The sequence below is a fragment of the Dendropsophus ebraccatus genome, chromosome 8 (genome assembly GCF_027789765.1).
Source record: "Dendropsophus ebraccatus isolate aDenEbr1 chromosome 8, aDenEbr1.pat, whole genome shotgun sequence".
NCBI lineage: Eukaryota > Metazoa > Chordata > Amphibia > Anura > Hylidae > Dendropsophus > Dendropsophus ebraccatus.
This window is the reverse complement of record NC_091461.1, coordinates 26,542,759-26,559,965: the sequence shown is the minus strand read 5'-3', so window position 1 is coordinate 26,559,965 and position 17,207 is coordinate 26,542,759. Positions and strand designations below refer to the sequence as shown.

At 41.1% G+C, this 17,207-nt stretch overlaps 1 protein-coding gene across 4 annotated transcripts in view; it reads right to left on the bottom strand.

Annotated features, from left to right (window-relative positions):
• Nucleotides 1-867: 867 nt before the first annotated feature.
• Nucleotides 868-17,207, bottom strand: part of MGMT (O-6-methylguanine-DNA methyltransferase) — a 340,572-nt gene continuing 324,232 nt past the window's right edge. Inside the window, exons 6-7 of one of the 4 annotated variants that reach the window (XM_069980051.1) lie at nucleotides 11,381-11,420; nucleotides 868-1,811 (exon numbers count right to left, since the gene is read on the bottom strand). In XM_069980051.1, the coding sequence (XP_069836152.1) occupies nucleotides 1,672-1,811; nucleotides 11,381-11,420 (180 nt within the window). In that variant the 3' untranslated portion in view covers nucleotides 868-1,671. Of the gene's footprint in view, nucleotides 1,812-10,915; nucleotides 10,968-11,380; nucleotides 11,421-17,207 lie in introns of those variants that run through there. The other 3 variants (XM_069980047.1, XM_069980049.1, XM_069980048.1) reach the window with 3 other exon arrangements.

Sequence of the window (17,207 nt, the reverse complement as noted above, 5' to 3'; positions counted from 1 at the left end):
TAAATACATAGATGCCAGAAAGAAAGATAGATAGATAGATAGATAGATAGATAGATAGATAGATAGATAGATAGATAGATAATGGATAGATAGATAGGAGATAGATAGATAGATGATAGATAGGAGATAGATAGATAGGAGATAGATAGATAGATGAATAGATAGATAGATAGATAGATAATGGATAGATAGATAGGAGATAGATAGATAGATGATAGATAGGAGATAGATAGATAGGAGATAGATAGATAAATAGATAGATAGATAGGAGATAGGAGATAGATAGATAGATAGATAGGTAGATAGATAGATAGATAGATAGATAGATAGATAGGAGATAGATAGATAGATAGATAGATAGATAGATAGGAGATAGATAGATAGATAGATAGGAGATAGATAGATAGGAGATAGATAGATAGGAGATAGATAGATAGATAGATAGATAGATAGATAGATAGATAGATAACGGATAGATAGATAGATAGATAGATAGATAGATAGATAGGAGATAGATAGATAGATAGATAGATAGGAGATAGATAGATAGATAGATAGATAGATAGATAATAGATAACGGATAGATAGATAGATAGATAACGGATAGATAGATAGATAGATAGATAGATAGATAGATAGATAGATAGATAGATAGATTTTTATAAATACATCAGGACGCCCTATAGGAAATCACTGCCTTTCAACATAACCCACACTGAAACTAAGTATCTAAAAAAGACGACAGGCACATACACAACGTAACATCCCTCCATTCTACTTCAAAAGACACAGAGGACAGATACGTACTGAATTGACACAACTTTTTTTTTTTTTTTTTTATTATTATTATTCTTAGGATTCAGATAACCATTGCCGGGCACAAATCTATTTTTGCTGGCAAGAAAACACAGAAAACCATGAAGGAAGTCACAAAAAAAAAATAAAAAAAAAATCATCCAACATCATCTACTCAAGGATCTAAACTATGAAAAAAAAAGAAAGATAAAAAGATACATAAACACAACTACAATAGACATTTCCTAAAAAAAGCATAAACTGCTAAAAAAAAAAAAAAAAGACATGTTTGTGTGTGTGGCAGCAGCGACATACATCAAAGGATTAGGTGGGAATGCTGGGCACCGATGTTGGCAGAGGGACAAGATCAGCGTTTGGATGAATACAAGGCTGGGCAGGAATAGGGAGGTGTATGTGTGTATGTGTATGTGTGTGTGTGTAGCACGCAAGGCTAGGACGCTGCCTGCTGTCCCTCCTAGAAGCCAGATGCTTCCTTCCTTGCCGGGGCAGTTGAACCTCGGATTTGCCACGCCACTCCCATCTCTTTTTCCTTGCTTTAATGGGCATTAAAAATAGAACAAAAACAGAACTGGAGATGAAAACAGAATACAAGCCCAACAGGCTGGCTCTGCTGTACTCATTCTGCTGTAAAATGTTAAAACAAGACAAAGCACACAAGCTGCGTCCCCCAGGACACATCCAGCCTTTTTAATATAGTAGTGCCACCGCACATCTCGCGTCGGATGTTGTATTATATTTATATGCCACTCAAATATTTACAATTTTCCTGAATTCTTAGCGCTCCGTCGTGAAAGCTTACAGAGCGCCGCGCCGGGGTTATATGCTTTGGCTGGCGTACAGCTCCGGGTGACGGCACTAAAACACGTTCACATTTCGTTCCCATGCTTCTCGTGTGCCAGCAGCCAGAGTTTCACATTGTTTCGCTTGCCGCCGCTGTAGTTGCCAATTTTTCCGTCGCTGCAGATCACCCGGTGGCACGGGATGATAAGTGGCACCTGGAAGAGGGAATAGAGATATACATGGAGCAATTAGAAAGTTGGGTGTATTGTATGGCAATGGTCACATGATGAGGGAGATTTATCAAACATGGTGTAAAGTGAAACTGGCTCAGTTGCCCCTAGCAACCAATCAGATTCCACCTTTCATTCCTCACAGACTCTTTGGAAAATGAAAGGTGGAATCTGATTGGTTGCTAGGGGCAACAGAGACAGTTTCACTTTACACCATGTTTGATAAATCTCCCCCATGGTGTAAAGTGAAACTGGTTCAGTTGCCCCTAGCAACCAATCAGATTCCACCTTTCATTTTCCAAACAGTCTGTGAGGAATGAAAGGTGGAATCTGATTGGTTGCTAGGGGCAACTGAGCCAGTTTCACTTTACACCATGTTTGATAAATCTCCCCCATGGTATATTGTAAAGCAGGAGTAGGGAACCTTGGCTCTCCAGCAGTTGCAAAACTACAACTCCCATCATGCCTCGACAGCCTTCGGCTGTCGAGGCATGATGGGAGTTGTAGTTTTGCAACCGCTGGAGAGCCAAGGTTCCCTACCCCTGTTGTAAGAGAAAAATAAGAGGAGCAAATGTTAGAGGTTGCGACTTCATATTCATTGTATTCAGTACAATGCACCATCCGCCTATGATCCCTCCTACTAGATGTAAAGTAAGGGGCCCTATTACACGGGACGATTATCGTGCAAAAAAATCGTTATATTGTTTTAATTTAAACGATAATCATTCCGTGTAATTGCAGCCAACGATCAGAAAATCGTTCGTATGTCGTTGATTTAGATCTGAACCAAAAATTATCGTTAAAGGGAACCTGTCACCCCCCGTACCGGGGTGACAGGCTCCCGACCCCCCGTTAGAGACCCCTATACTTACCTCATCCCGCCGGGTCCCGCTTCTGGATTCGGTCGGGTCCCGGAGATCTCAGCCGCTGCAGCCCGGCGCGCGCGCTGAGAGATGAGTCCAACACCCATAGAGAATGACAGGAGAGTCCAGCGCTCCGTCATTCTCTATGAGCGTTGGACTCATCTGTCAGCGCGCGCGCCGGGCTGCAGCGGCTGAGATCTCCGGGACCCGACCGAATCCAGAAGCGGGACCCGGCGGGATGAGGTAAGTATAGGGGTCTCTAACGGGGTGTCGGGAGCCTGTCACCCCGGCACGGGGGGTGACAGGTTCCCTTTAATCGTTCGCTGTAATTCCACATTCGTTCGCTCAAGTTCCGCATTTGTTCACTAATTGTTCAGTGTAATGGTGCGTTTACACGGAACGATTATCGTTTGAATTTTCGCAATAACGATGGCATTTGAGCGATAATCGGCTCGTGTAAACACAGCGAACAATCAATCGACGAGTGAGAAATCGTTCACTGTGATCTTTCAACGTGTTCTCAAATCGTCGATGGTCGTTTGCTAAAAATTCTCAGATCGCTTCGTGTAAACAGTGTGTGAGATGGGCTTGAGCAATCTTAAAAACGATCGCAATAACGTTTTTTCTAACGATTTATTCGTCAAAACGCTGATCGTTATGAAAACCAAATTGTTTCTTCAAAATCAATAAACGATTGATTGGGCGAATGATCGCTCCGTGTAAACGCCGCTTTAGTCTTTAATCGTTAAAAATCGCTCAGCATTATAGGACCCTAATGCTACGTTTACACGGACTGATAATTTGCCCAATTGATCGTTTAACAATTTTGAAGCAACGATTTGGTTTTCATAACGATCAGCGTTTAGACAAATAAATCGTTAGAAAAATCGTTATAGCGATCGTTTTTAGGATCGCTTCAGCCCATCTCACACATAGGGTGAATCTTTGAAAGACTGTTTACATAAAGCGATCTGCAAATTTTTTAGCGAACGACCAACGACGATTTGAGAACATGTCGAAAGATCGTCCAGTCTGACACAGTGCTCTCTGCTGCCACCTCTGTCCATGTCAGGAATTGTCTAGATAAGTAGCAAATCCCGATATAAAACCTTTCCTGGACAGTTCCTGACATGGACAGAGGTGGCAGCAGAGAGCACTGTGTCAGACTGGAAAGAATACACCACTTTCTGCAGAACATACAGCAGCTGATAAGTCCTGGAAGACTGGATATTTTTAAACAGAAGTAATTTAAAGTTCAGTATGACTTTCCAGTACCAGTTGATGTGAAGAAAAATAAGTAAAATAAAAAAAACTTTTCTCCTTTAAGTTCTTGCAGGACTAAAGTTGTCCTGTCCTCTCTCCTGTTTTATTATATAGTTGCAGTTCTTGTGCTCTTCCTCTGTTATTCCTCCTGTAAAAAAGAATAAATGAACTAATGGGCGTTGCCCTTCTTTTTGTCAGAGGGGCTTGTCCTTACAAACTGACAGTGAAGGCCAACTGCATGCAAAGCCACACCCATGTATAATGGGCGTGGCTTCAAACTAGGTTCCTATTGGAAGGTTTTGCATCAGTATTAATGGCAGTTAAAATAGGCAGATAAAAGCTCTTTGAAAACAGCGCCACACTTGTCCCCAGGTTTTGTGAGGTATTACAGCTCTGCTCCCTTTAATGGAATTTAGGTCAGTGCAGACAGGACAAGAGCTAAGAAGATCTCAATTGCTCCACAGGGGAGAATACAAGTTGTTCTGCAATACCAAACACAAACTGTGGACAAGAGTGGCGCTGTTTTCAGCAGGAAGCACCTATGTTTTTCTGATCCTCGATACCTCCTATAATAACAAAGCAGAATAAGTAAAGTTCTCCAGAATTGGTCCAGTATATTCTGAAGAAGACGTGGGGCAAAATATATATATAAATATAAAGGACACCAATTCGTATTCCGGGGAACTAATATAATTTAGTGACACATAAATAAAAAAAAAAAAAGTAAAAAAAAAAAATAGAACTGCATTGCTGGATTTTCCCTCATAATACCAACTGTTTATAACAAAGAGGAGCGTCCGGGCAGCCGCCATATTACAACTTGTCTGTCTACTTATAATGACAGTCATTTGCATATTTAGATGTTGCACATGTTGTATTGCGGTTAATACGTAATTTGGGCCCAGTGGGGGGTATCTGTACGTGGGAACTGTAGTAGGCTCTCCCTTTAACCCCTTCCTGTCCTAGGTTGTGTATACTGGTAATGTAGCTGCTGCGAAAATAGACAGTACATTCCAATAACTGCAATAGTCCTTGGAAAAGTTCCTGTTGGTTCTGGTCTTAAAGTCCAAAATTCTAAAAAAAAAATTCTTTTAAATCAATTGGTGCTTGAAAATACCAGATATTTGTAATTTACTTCTATAAAAAAAAAAATCTCAAGTCTTCCAGTACTTATCAGCTGCTGTATGTCCTACAGGAAGAGGTGAGGTTTTCTGTGGGGATTTGCTACTGCTCTGGATAATTACTGTCTTGGACAGAGGTGGCAGCAAAGAGCGATGTGTCAGGCTGGAGAGAATACAAGACTTCCTGCAGGACATACAGCAGCTGTTAAGTACTGGAAGACTGGAGATTTTGTAATAGAGGTAAATTACAAATCTCTGGCACTTTCTGGCACCAAATGATTTGAAAGAAAAAGATTTTAAGTAAACCAAAGGGCTTGGGAAATACTAAAAGGAAAGAATAGATGGACCAAGTGGTCTTTTTCTGCCAAGAATTTTCTGTTTCTATATTACAAGAAATGAACAACATGGCTACTTTTTTTTTTTTTTTTTTTTTTTTTTTAGAAACAACACCCTCTGCCCTGTGCTACATCTGGTATTGCAGCTCACCAGATGTCTGTAATACCAGACACTGCCTCTGGATAAAAGTAGCGCTGTTTCTGAAAGAAAGCAGATCCTTAAAGGGATTCTCCAGGATTAGAAAAGATACAACTACTTTCTTGCAAAACAGTGCCCCCCTTTGTCCTCAGGTTATGAAAGGTAATAAAATTCAGATCCATTCAATGGAACTGAGCTGCAAAACCCCACCCAACCTGACGACAAGAGCGGCGCTGTTTATGGAAGGAATTGGCCATGTTTGTCTTAGTCCGGACAACCCCTTTAAGTCTAGGAATTGCTTTTTGAGCCCCAACTCATGACTTTTCTTGAAGAAATAATTTCACAGCGCGCGTGATAAGTCGGCGGCAGCATATGGGGGCGACAACTGGGACGCACCGACTAATGTGTGTTCTACCAACGTATCCCATAATGTTGTATGGTAATTCCATGCGCTGCGGCTCCCGAACTCCCAGAACGGGCGGCCGACATTGTACATCGGGCTTCCTAGGAACAGCAGCGTCACACAACTTAATTAACCCCTTGATTAAGAACGTATTGTGCCTCCCCGAACGCTGCCACCGAACAAGATGCTAACATCATAAATCAAATATAGCAATGGTGGCAGCCGCGGCCCGCAGGGAATCCTCCTCAAGTCACACAGGACATCATAATGTATCCGAGTGATGATAGCAAATGATTTTACATGTATGCACTGGCTTTGGCTGCTAAAAAAAAAAGAAAACAATAGTCTATTCGTAACCGCCCTTGTATAGTACATCTCCTTATACTGACTGTAACTGTGCCCCCACTAGGTCTTCTCATTCTTCCAGAGGTGATCAGTAACCATTCAGAACATATAGAAAATAATATAACACACACACACATATATATATATATATATATATATATATATATATATATATATATATATATATTTTTTTTTTTTTTTTTGCTACTATTATATTTTTATATATATATATATATATATATATATATATATATATATAAATATAATAGTAGCATATATATATATATATATATATATATATATATATATATTTTTTTTTTTTTTTTTTTGCATTAATGGAAAACTAGAATCCAAGGAATGTTTTAAGGCCTTGTGAGTGTACCATCGTATACATTTTACTCTTATTCTTGTGAATTCTGAGAACCAAGAAGAAAACGCAACTCAGGTGTATGGAGATACGACCATTGGAAGCACCCCGTCATTGGTCCACCATACTGTAGTCCATATAAGAAGAATCCTATTGAGACCTGCCGACTGGGAATGTCCTGATGCAGTCATCAAGCCGTCAGAGTCTGGACCCTGTCAAAGTCACTCAAATCCTTAAAGTGTCACTGTTGTTTTATTATTTTTTTTTATTTTTTTTTTGCAGAAATGAATAGTCCAGGTGATTCTAAGAAACTTTGTAATTGGGTTTATTAGGCAAATATGTCATTATCTGCATTCAAAAAGTCTTTCCGCTGGTCTCCCCTCTCTCCTCTCTCTCATTCACTGCTCATTATCAGGAAATCTCGACTCTCTTAAATCAGTCGGGACTTGTGTAACCTATGGAGAGGGGAAGGGGGAGGAGGGAGATTAGTTGGCAGCAGAGAACAAAGGATTACAAAGTGGGACCTGTGTGAAAGCAGATATTCAGAGGTCAGTGCTGACTTCAGAGGAGATAGCCCGGAGATGTAACTGTAAATTAACTCTTTGTTGTCCTGTTTTGGTGCCTCATCTCCCTCCACCCCTCCCCTCCCCATAAGAGAACCATGAAGACAGGGGGGAAGAGCTTCAAACTGCTTTTTGAGAATAAAAAATGCATTTTTCGGCTAACAAACCCAATTACATTAAAATCTATACTATTGATTTCTTCAAAAAAAATTTAAACGACAGTGACACTTTAAAGGGGTATTCTAAGTTAAAAGGCGATTTCTAAAAGTCGGCAGGGCGAAGAGGGGAAATTGATTACAAGTGAGAACTTACCTCTCTCCGCTGCCATGGTGAGCGCCGTCGGAAGAGGCCAGGAAAGCCACCACTTTTTCCGCTTTTTCTTTGTGTTAATCTTGCTGGTCGAGTTACCGGAAGGCGGCGGGCTGCAATCCCACTGCAATGCGCTAATAGTGTTGTGTGTAATTCAGTGTGACCCCATCAGGTGAGCGTGCATAATGTGTACTCATTTTTTTGACTACTGTTTTTTTCTTTTATATATTTGTATATATAGATGTAAGAGTCAACCCAGCCAGGTAAGTATTATAATGGTTGAACTGGGCGACCTTGTGCATGGCAAGATTGCTGCCCTAATAAGGGCCATCTCACACTCCTGCCTCCTAAGGACCCTAGTGCTGCCCCTAACTGGGCCAAATAGGGTACAAGAAATTTTAACTTAGAGTGCCCCTTTAAGATGCCGCTATATATTTAAAGGGCTTGTTCACAAAAAATCTTTTCTTTTCAAATCAACTGGTGCCAAAAAAATGCCAGAGATTAGTATTTTACTTCTATTAAAAAATCTTGTCTTATCAGCTGCTGTATGTCGTGAAGGAAGGGGTGTATTCTCTCCAGTCTGACACATTGCTCTCTACTGCCACCTCTATCCGTGACATGAACTGTCCAGAGCAGTAACAGATCCCCATGGAAAACCTCTACTGCTCTCCAGGCTGGAAAGAATACACCACTTTCTGCAGGACATACAGCAGCTGATTAGTACTGGATGACTGAAGATTTTTTTTTTTAATTACAAATCTCTGGCACTTTCTGGCACCAGTTGATTTGAAAGAAAACATTTTTTGGGTGAACTACCCCTTTAATAAAAGGTGCAAAAATTAATTTCAACTAGAATGATCGCTTGTCAGGTGAAATTTAGGAGTAAATGACGGTTTCAGCCGCATGATGACAACCTGTCATTGTCTGGAAAGAAGATTGGTGGGGTTTTAAATTTTTTTTCTGCTAATAATCAGATTAAAGATGTATTGCGGGTGGTAGCGTGTGGCAGCTTACTCCACCACCCCGCTGTCAATCACCTATGTCTATCTTATATCATAGACTCATAATGGAGCGGCTGGACGAGGAGGGAAATGTGCCACTGCTCCTGACGTGTTCCTGCCAAATGACAATGCCCATCTAAGAAATTGAGGTGCCCATACACCTTCAATACCTGTCGGCCAGATGCTTGTTTGGACGACACCTATTTCGCCCGATCCCTTAATGTACATCAACACGTTCATGTGTTCTCTATGGAGAGCAGCTTATTTCCCCAAGAACAAAAGAATCAACGTGCCCAATCCTTTTCTCCAGTGACATCCTCTGTCCAGAAAGATCTGAGCATGCTCGGTCATTCGGCATTTGATTATCAGTGGCTTGAAGTCGTTGGATGCAGTCCTGGGGAGTCCTGGAAAACATGGAAACACCCCTATTTAAAGGGGTTATCCAGCACTACAAAAACATGGCCACTTTTCCCCCTTTTTGTCTGCACTTCAAGTGTAGTTTGCAATTAAACTCCATTTACTTCAATGGAACTGAGTTTGAAACCCCACCCCGTCTGGAGACAAGAGAGAGGGGGAAAGTGGCCACATTTTTGTAGCGCTGGATAACCCCTTTTAATCTATGTTTCCGGGACTCCCTAGGGCTGCATCCAACTCCTTCAGCCACAGGTAATCAAATGCCGAACAATCACCATAAACATCAGACAATAAGCTGGTTCCACTGAAATCAGCAAGTCGGGACTACTGTGCATAGGGGTCTTTACTGTGTATGGGGATCTTTACTGTGTATGGGGGTCTTTACTGTGTATGGGGATCTTTACTGTGCATAGGGGTCTTTACTGTGTATGGGGGTCTTTACTGTGTATGGGGGTCTTTACTGTGCATAGGGGTCTTTACTGTGTATGGGGGTCTTTACTGTGCATAGGGGTCTTTACTGTGCATGGGGGTCTTTACTGTGTATGGGGGTCTTTACTGTGTATGGGGGTCTTTACTGTGCATAGGGGTCTTTACTGTGTATGGGGGTCTTTACTGTGCATAGGGGTCTTTACTGTGTATGGGGGTCTTTACTGTGTATGGGGGTCTTTACTGTGCATAGGTGTCTTTACTGTGCATAGGGGTCTTTACTGTGTATGGGGTTCTTTACTGTGTATGGGGGTCTTTACTGAGCATAGGGGTCTTTACTGTGTATCGGGGTCTTTACTGTGCATAGGGGTCTTTACTGTGTATGGGGGTCTTTACTGTGTATGGGGGTCTTTACTGTGCATGGGGGTCTTTACTGTGTATGGGGGTCTTTACTGTGCATAGGGGTCTTTACTGTGTATGGGGGTCTTTACTGTGCATAGGGGTCTTTACTGTGTATGGGGGTCTTTACTGTGTATGGGGGTCTTTACTGTGCATAGGGGTCTTTACTGTGTATGGGGGTCTTTACTGTGCATGGGGGTCTTTACTGTGTATGGGGGTCTTTACTGTGCATAGGGGTCTTTACTGTGTATGGGGGTCTTTACTGTGTATGGGGGTCTTTACTGTGCATAGGGGTCTTTACTGTGTATGGGGTTCTTTACTGTGTATCGGGGTCTTTACTGTGCATAGGGGTCTTTACTGTGTATGGGGGTCTTTACTGTGCATAGGGGTCTTTACTGTGTATGGGGTTCTTTACTGTGTATCGGGGTCTTTACTGTGCATAGGGGTCTTTACTGTGTATGGGGGTCTTTACTGTGCATAGGGGTCTTTACTGTGTATGGGGGTCTTTACTGTGCATAGGGGTCTTTACTGTGCATAGGGGTCTTTACTGTGTATGGGGGTCTTTACTGTGTATGGGGGTCTTTATTGTTCATGTGATATCTAATATATTCCTCCTCTTGACAGGCCCCATTGTCACAAGATAATCAATGCCATTCACCTCACTTGTCAGCAGTTTTAATCTTATTGATCTTTATTGTCACTGACTATAAGGGTCCACAAACCTCTTCTACAACTCCCATCATGCAATAAGGAAAAGACCCTTTAAGAGGTACAGAGCATTGTCCCCATTCACAGACCACACAGTGAAATACAATTTGTATATTTATATTGAAGCACTTTTTTTTTCTTTTAGGACAACTAAGAACATGTCTCCTAAAGTGATCCTCTATTCACACAGCTGCGGTTTGTTCCAATGTATCGCTGTAGGTGCACGCTGGTAACGCAAGGCTCCATCAGAGACACAATTGGTTAGCTCACAGTACGATGTATAGTCTGTTACTCTGTAACCAACATCTGCTGCTCCAATGCTCCAATGGGACAGGTTGTCAGTATGAATATGAATGTGGAGAAGATTGTTTTCATTCACTGACAGCAAGAGGGGATCTTAGAATTGTACTTCTTAACCATTCATAAGTATAGGGGGCATCTTCGTTATTAAGCAAAGAAGTTTCATATAGAAGACTGGACAGTAACTATAGATATAAAAAAAAAATATATATATATATATATATATATATATAGAGAGAGAGAGAGAGAGAGAGAGATAGATAGATAGATATAAAAATAATGAATTTAGATTGATAAATATATACATATATGAATAAATAAATGTAAAAATAAAAAATATTATTAAATATATATAAATAAATATAGATATAAAAATAAAGGTATAGAAAAGAAAAATATGAATATAGATCTATAAATAAATACATGTATGAATAAAAAATATAGAAATAAAAATAAATTATATATATATATATATATATATATATATATATATATATATATATATATTTTTTTTTTTTTATCTGGAGTGCTGCAGTTTTCTTTATTTTTTATGCATTTTTGCCCAAATGGTCTCCTGTGCTAACCGCTTGGCACCAACCTGTCTTTCTTTTGAGGAGTGCTGCAGGACTTTGTTTTTTCTATAAAAATAAATATAGATGTAAAAATAAAGATATAAAAAAATAAATATATGAATATAGATCTATAAATAAATACATGAATAAATAATTATATAAAAATAAAAATGTTCTATGTATCTATAAATAAATACATATTCAAATAAATATAGATATAAAAATAAATATATGGATGAATAAATATATAAATAAATAAATAAATAAATAAATAAATAAATAAAATGCACAATGCAGGAAGCAAAAGGGCAAAGAGAAAGCCCAAACTCCACGACTGCCACCTTCATTCTTGCTTAGGGCAGATTTAGTAACCAACGATTTTCACCTAAATCGCCGTTTTGTCCTTCCCTCCCCTAAATGACACCATCTGGTGCCTGGACCTCCTATGGAATATAACAAAGAATTTAGTGCCGCACCTATGATTCCCTTGTAAAACCTGCAAATTATGGCCACCTGTTCATTATTACTGGGAAAGTAGGTAAGCGCTTGCAGGAGATTTCTTTATATTATAGTACAGGATACAGACGTTGGGTGGACAGGAGGCGCAGAATGGATGTATACAAATGATGTATAGAATAATCTAAAAAAAAAGCAAAAAAAAAGCCTAAAAACAATGAGTTAATCTCACGCACCTCCAGATTATTTACACAATTATGTAAAATGCCCATAATAAGCGGATAATTTCTATAGAGAATAACAAGCCCATAGGTTATCCAGGGATAGGAGTAGAGATATACCACTACTTACTGCACTACAAGCCTAAAATGAAAACATTAAAAAAAATCCCACTAATAAAACAAGCGTAATAAATAAAGATTTATGAGTAATGTGTTACATTGCTGAAATGACTATAATAAGAATACCGGCAGAGCGCATTAATAGATCACAGAATTTATTATCTATTCTTTATATAATGCTGACATATTCCGCAGAAGTACCCAGAAGAAGTGAACGTTTAGTTTTTTTTTTTTGGTTATTTTTTTTTTTTTTTATGAGTTTTTGTCAGAGGGGTTGTATGAGGCTAGAAAAACACGGCTGCTTTCTTCTACAAAAAGTAGCCTTTATTTTCCAAGAGTTGCGTTTGATATTGCAGCTCAGCCCCATAGACTTAATGCAATGAAAGACACAGCCCATAGACAAGAGAGGTGCATAGTTCAACAAGAAGGCAGCCATTTTTTTTTTTTTTTTAGTCTCAATAGTGTTTTAGTAGGACCATGGTTTTAGCTGCATATACATGTGGAGTTCATGGACTGCAGGCAATGCTACCAATAAGGAATCCAGAGAGGTGGTGGTGGTGGTGGTGGGGGTCTAGGTAATCTGGTGTTTTTCCAAAATACTGAGGGGGTCAACCTACATTTTCGGAGACTTACCTACTTAGGAGAACATACCTTATGGTGGTACCTACCTATCCCCTGGGGGACCTAACTACTTAGCACCTGCCTACCTATTCTTACCTCATACCAAGCTACTGGAGGACCTATAAACCTATACTTAATAAGGGGATTTATCTACTTATTTTGAGGATCTACCAGCCTACTTATTAGGGTCAGCTTCTTATATACTGAGGACCTACCTACCAAAAGCTCTACCTGCCTACCCTCTGGGGAGCCTACTTACCTAATTGGGTGATCAACCTACTTAATAGGGGTGCTCTACCTTTCAGGTACCCCAACTCATGGGAGAACCTACCTAGTTATTAGGAAACCTAGTTACCTAATAAGGAAAAGCCACCTACTGGGGGCCCTACCTACTAAATGGGAGGGACCTACCTAATTAATGGGGATGGGCTACCTACCCTCAAACATTGTTACAGTGCAGGCCTTAAGGAGGGCAATAGAGATGAGCAAATCCTAACGTGTGCTTGGGTTCATCCAAACTCGAATGCTCTTCATTTGATTACCGGTGACTGAAGAAGTTGTATGAAGCCCTAAGGCTGCCTGGAAAGCATGGATACAGCCATAGACCATAGGCTGTATCCATGTATCCCGGAGTCCCTAGGGCTGCATCCAACTTCATCAGGCAGGGTGTCTAGGTTCAGAAAACCCTAACATGCTTGAGGATTGCTCATCATTATAGGACACTATAGATAAGAAGATTGTGTTTGTGGGGAAAATTTGGGGAGGGTGCTGGAAAAGTGAGAAATAAAGGCTGGGTCCATGTGCACTTGGTAATTTGCTTAGGAGATGATTGATAGATAGATAGATAGATAGATAGATAGATAGATAGATAGATAGATACTATTATGAGTCATAGTTGATGCTACATTGTAATATTGCATAATTTTATAAAAGGAAATATGCTTCCAGAATTGGCCCAAGGATTGTCAGATTTGCGGTCATGAATCTTTTATCCTTCCCAAGCCTTGGGTATTTACAGTGCTAATATTTGGAATTAATGTGAGTCATTTTCTAGCAGGGTCCTTCTGTTTTATAGCAGGAGCGGCGTTCACAAAGGACACTGAACATAAGTATTTAGTTTCCCGAGGACCATGGTATTCTGCACTTACTCATGATAAGGATACAATGGGCTGACATCAATGATTGATGAGCTTGATATGAGTAAGGTCCAAAATATGTTATATGATGGGGAGGGGGGAGACGTAGCCTTCCTCTCTCTGTAGACAAGAAGCACTTAAACCGCATCGGTAAAAATGTCAAATACAGAAGAAGTGTCCCTATCCTTTACTGCAGATATGGGCAGCATGATGAAATATATGGTTAAAGTATATGTTAATATGTGTATAATAGTATGGTAATAGATGTGTAGGACTCCCGTGTGTCTCCTGTTTCCCAAAGACTTAACTCGCCATTTTGACTTCATACTTTAGTCTCATCCTACCACCAAGGATAGGCTGGCTCAATGAATAGACTTTATTAAAGCCATAATCTGCCCCTTCCCCCCCAAACCACTTGTACCTTCAGATAGCTGCTTTTAATCCAAGATCTGTCCTGGGGTCCGTTCAGCAGGTGATGCAGTTATTGTCCTAAAAAACAACTTTTGACCTTGCAGTCCTGTGTCAAATTGGCGTGGCCTAGAGTGTCTGTGCCCTAGGCCTGTGACGCCTCTCTGTTCCTCCTTCCTGCCCTCTTCATCAGTAGGAATGCCCAGGCAGGTTTTCTCCTAATCATCACTTGTCTGAACACTGCACAGGTGCCTTAACTTGTTCAGACAAGTGATGAATAGGAGAAATCCTGGCCAGGGGTATTCCTAATGATGAAGAGTGCGGAAGGAGGGATAGAGAGGCGGTGCAATCCTAGGGCACAGACACTCTAGGCCATGCAGATTTGACACAGGTGCGAAAGCTTAAAAGTAGTTTTGTAGGACAATAACTGCAGCACCCGCTGAACAGACCCTAGGACAGATCTTGGATTAAAAGCAGCTATCTGACGGTACAAGCAGTTTGGGGGGGGGGGGGGGGGGGTGCCGAATGTGAGTACAGAGTCATTTTAAGGGCACAGGATGGAATAATGGTCATAGTCTTATAAAACTCAAAGGGATATTCCACCCAAACAATGGTCTTTTAACTTGATATGGATCTATAGAGGGGCGTCCGAACCACTCGGGATTTCTGGCAATAAGTCATATAATATCGTAAGCAATTTAGTGGCCCCTTTAATTATTCAAGGTGTATATGGGGACTTAGGTAAAAGAGGAATACCCTACTACACCCGACTCTTGATAGGATTAGCGCAAAGTTAGCAAGAGTGTCCTTGGCTTTCCCAAGCCCAGTGGGCCCTGGCATCTTTCCAACTTTGCCTAATGCTGATGGCAGCCATTAAGCTGTCAGCTTTCAAGGCGGTTTAAAGGTGTCCATACATTTTATACTAAAGTTGTCCAAACATGCCGCTACTGGCCACCAGTATAAGGTGTATGGGGGCTTTCCGACTCTCCGACTGATGTTGTTGGAGAGAGGGATCTGGCATGATAGACCTCTGACACCTGACCCCTTTGTTCCAGAAACGATAAGCTACCACCAGCTACCACTGTCTGGGGCAGATTACCCCTTTATCAATTGTAGCAGAGGAAGATAGTCATGGTGCCACAGTGATGAATACGTGCAGGTGCCCCTTAATTCTCAGGATCATTGGGGGGCAAAGACCCATATCCTAGATATGCAATGATATTTATTAATGGGAATATCCCTTTAAGGTGTTTAATGATGTATAGGAATATTATCACTGTCATACCTGATGTTATATTAAAGTAGACATATAAACTCTATGAAGATGTTGCCCATGGTCAGACTCACGTCCAGGACCTCCGTGCTACTATTTTCAGAAAGTTGCTCTGCTCGGCAACTCATGTCAAACCCTGCAGCCCTCGCAATCATATACAACGCTATCACAAATATATCTTATTCCAACAACAACATGGAATTGTGCAGCTTCATAAATCAGAACATAAATCACTTGGAAATAAAACTAATTCTTATTCCATCGTCTCGTCTCGGGTATAAATCGCACACCCAGGTCGTTCAAACCTGGCATGAACTCGCTATTCAATTTATCAAAAAACAGATTTGATTAATGTAGTTTAATTACACATTTCTCCTGCACTTAAATTTATTGCTTTATGAATCCGTTTTGTTATATTTCCCTCTATCAAAGGACCTATTCGGAATTAAAGGCAAAAGGAAAACAGCCTGGATGTGATTGAGAAGTTTAGAATAGGGAAAGTTGTGTTCTGCTATATTAAAGGAGAAGTCCGGCCATTTTTAAAATACGGCAGCCGGAAGGGGGGAGTTTCATAACAAGTACGTACTTACCTCTCCCCAAGCCCATTGTGAGTGACAGGACCGGCTTTGGTACCCTTGACGGAAGGCATTTTCCCCCGAGTCGTGAACTCATTACAACTCGGGGGAAAATGCCTTCCGTCAAGGGTCCCAAAGCTAGTCCTGCCGCTCACCATGGGCTTGGGGAGAGGTAAGTACGTACTTGATATGAAACTCCCCCTGCGCCTGCCGGATTTTAAAAACGGACGGACTTCTCCTGTCCCTGCTGGCTACTCAGCGAATTAGTGATTAAAGCGTCACTGACTGGCTGAGCAATCAGCTGATCAGCCAGGCTGTGACGTGTGCAGCGTCGGAGATCCCGGAGAGGGTCCCAAGGCCAGTGCCGCCGCTCACTGCGTGCATGGGGAGAGGTAAGTTTTTACTTATAATCAAATTTCCCCCCTGCCTGTGTCGGACTTCTCCTTTAACCTACATGTGGTGGTTCCTACAAAATAATACACAGTAAAAATCTTTTAAAGGGGAAAAAGTATCTAACCTGCTGAAAACTCCCAATAGGGAACGGAGCGCCAAGGATGAAAGCAGGTTTCCTACCTCGATCCTTGGTACTGTTTTTGCACTATTAAGAGTTTAATCCTCATGCATATAAGTCATCATGGTGCATTGGGGGCGGAACCAATGGCCCCAGAGCACCAATCGGCCCCAGCCACACCACCCCCGGCTGGCCGCTCTGCTGGTATTCATTATCCCAGCCCCCAGTGCATCAAAATGATATATTTGCATATTGATTATAAACTCTTCACGAAAAAGGTGCATAGGATGGAGGTATGAAACTTTTATGCCCAGTGGTCCGTGCCCTGAAGGGGGCTCTAAGCAGGTTAGATACATGCCCTAAAAGTGGTTGTCTGGCGGGACATATTCTCTGTTGATGGCGTCCTAATGCTGCCTGGGTCCATGCTGGTCTCTATTTTCTGATCCCATCTTGGCACACAGGAAATGGCTGAGAAAGGTTATGACCGGTGACAGGTTCAGCAGGCATCTCCTTATGTTTCCTATCAGCTGAA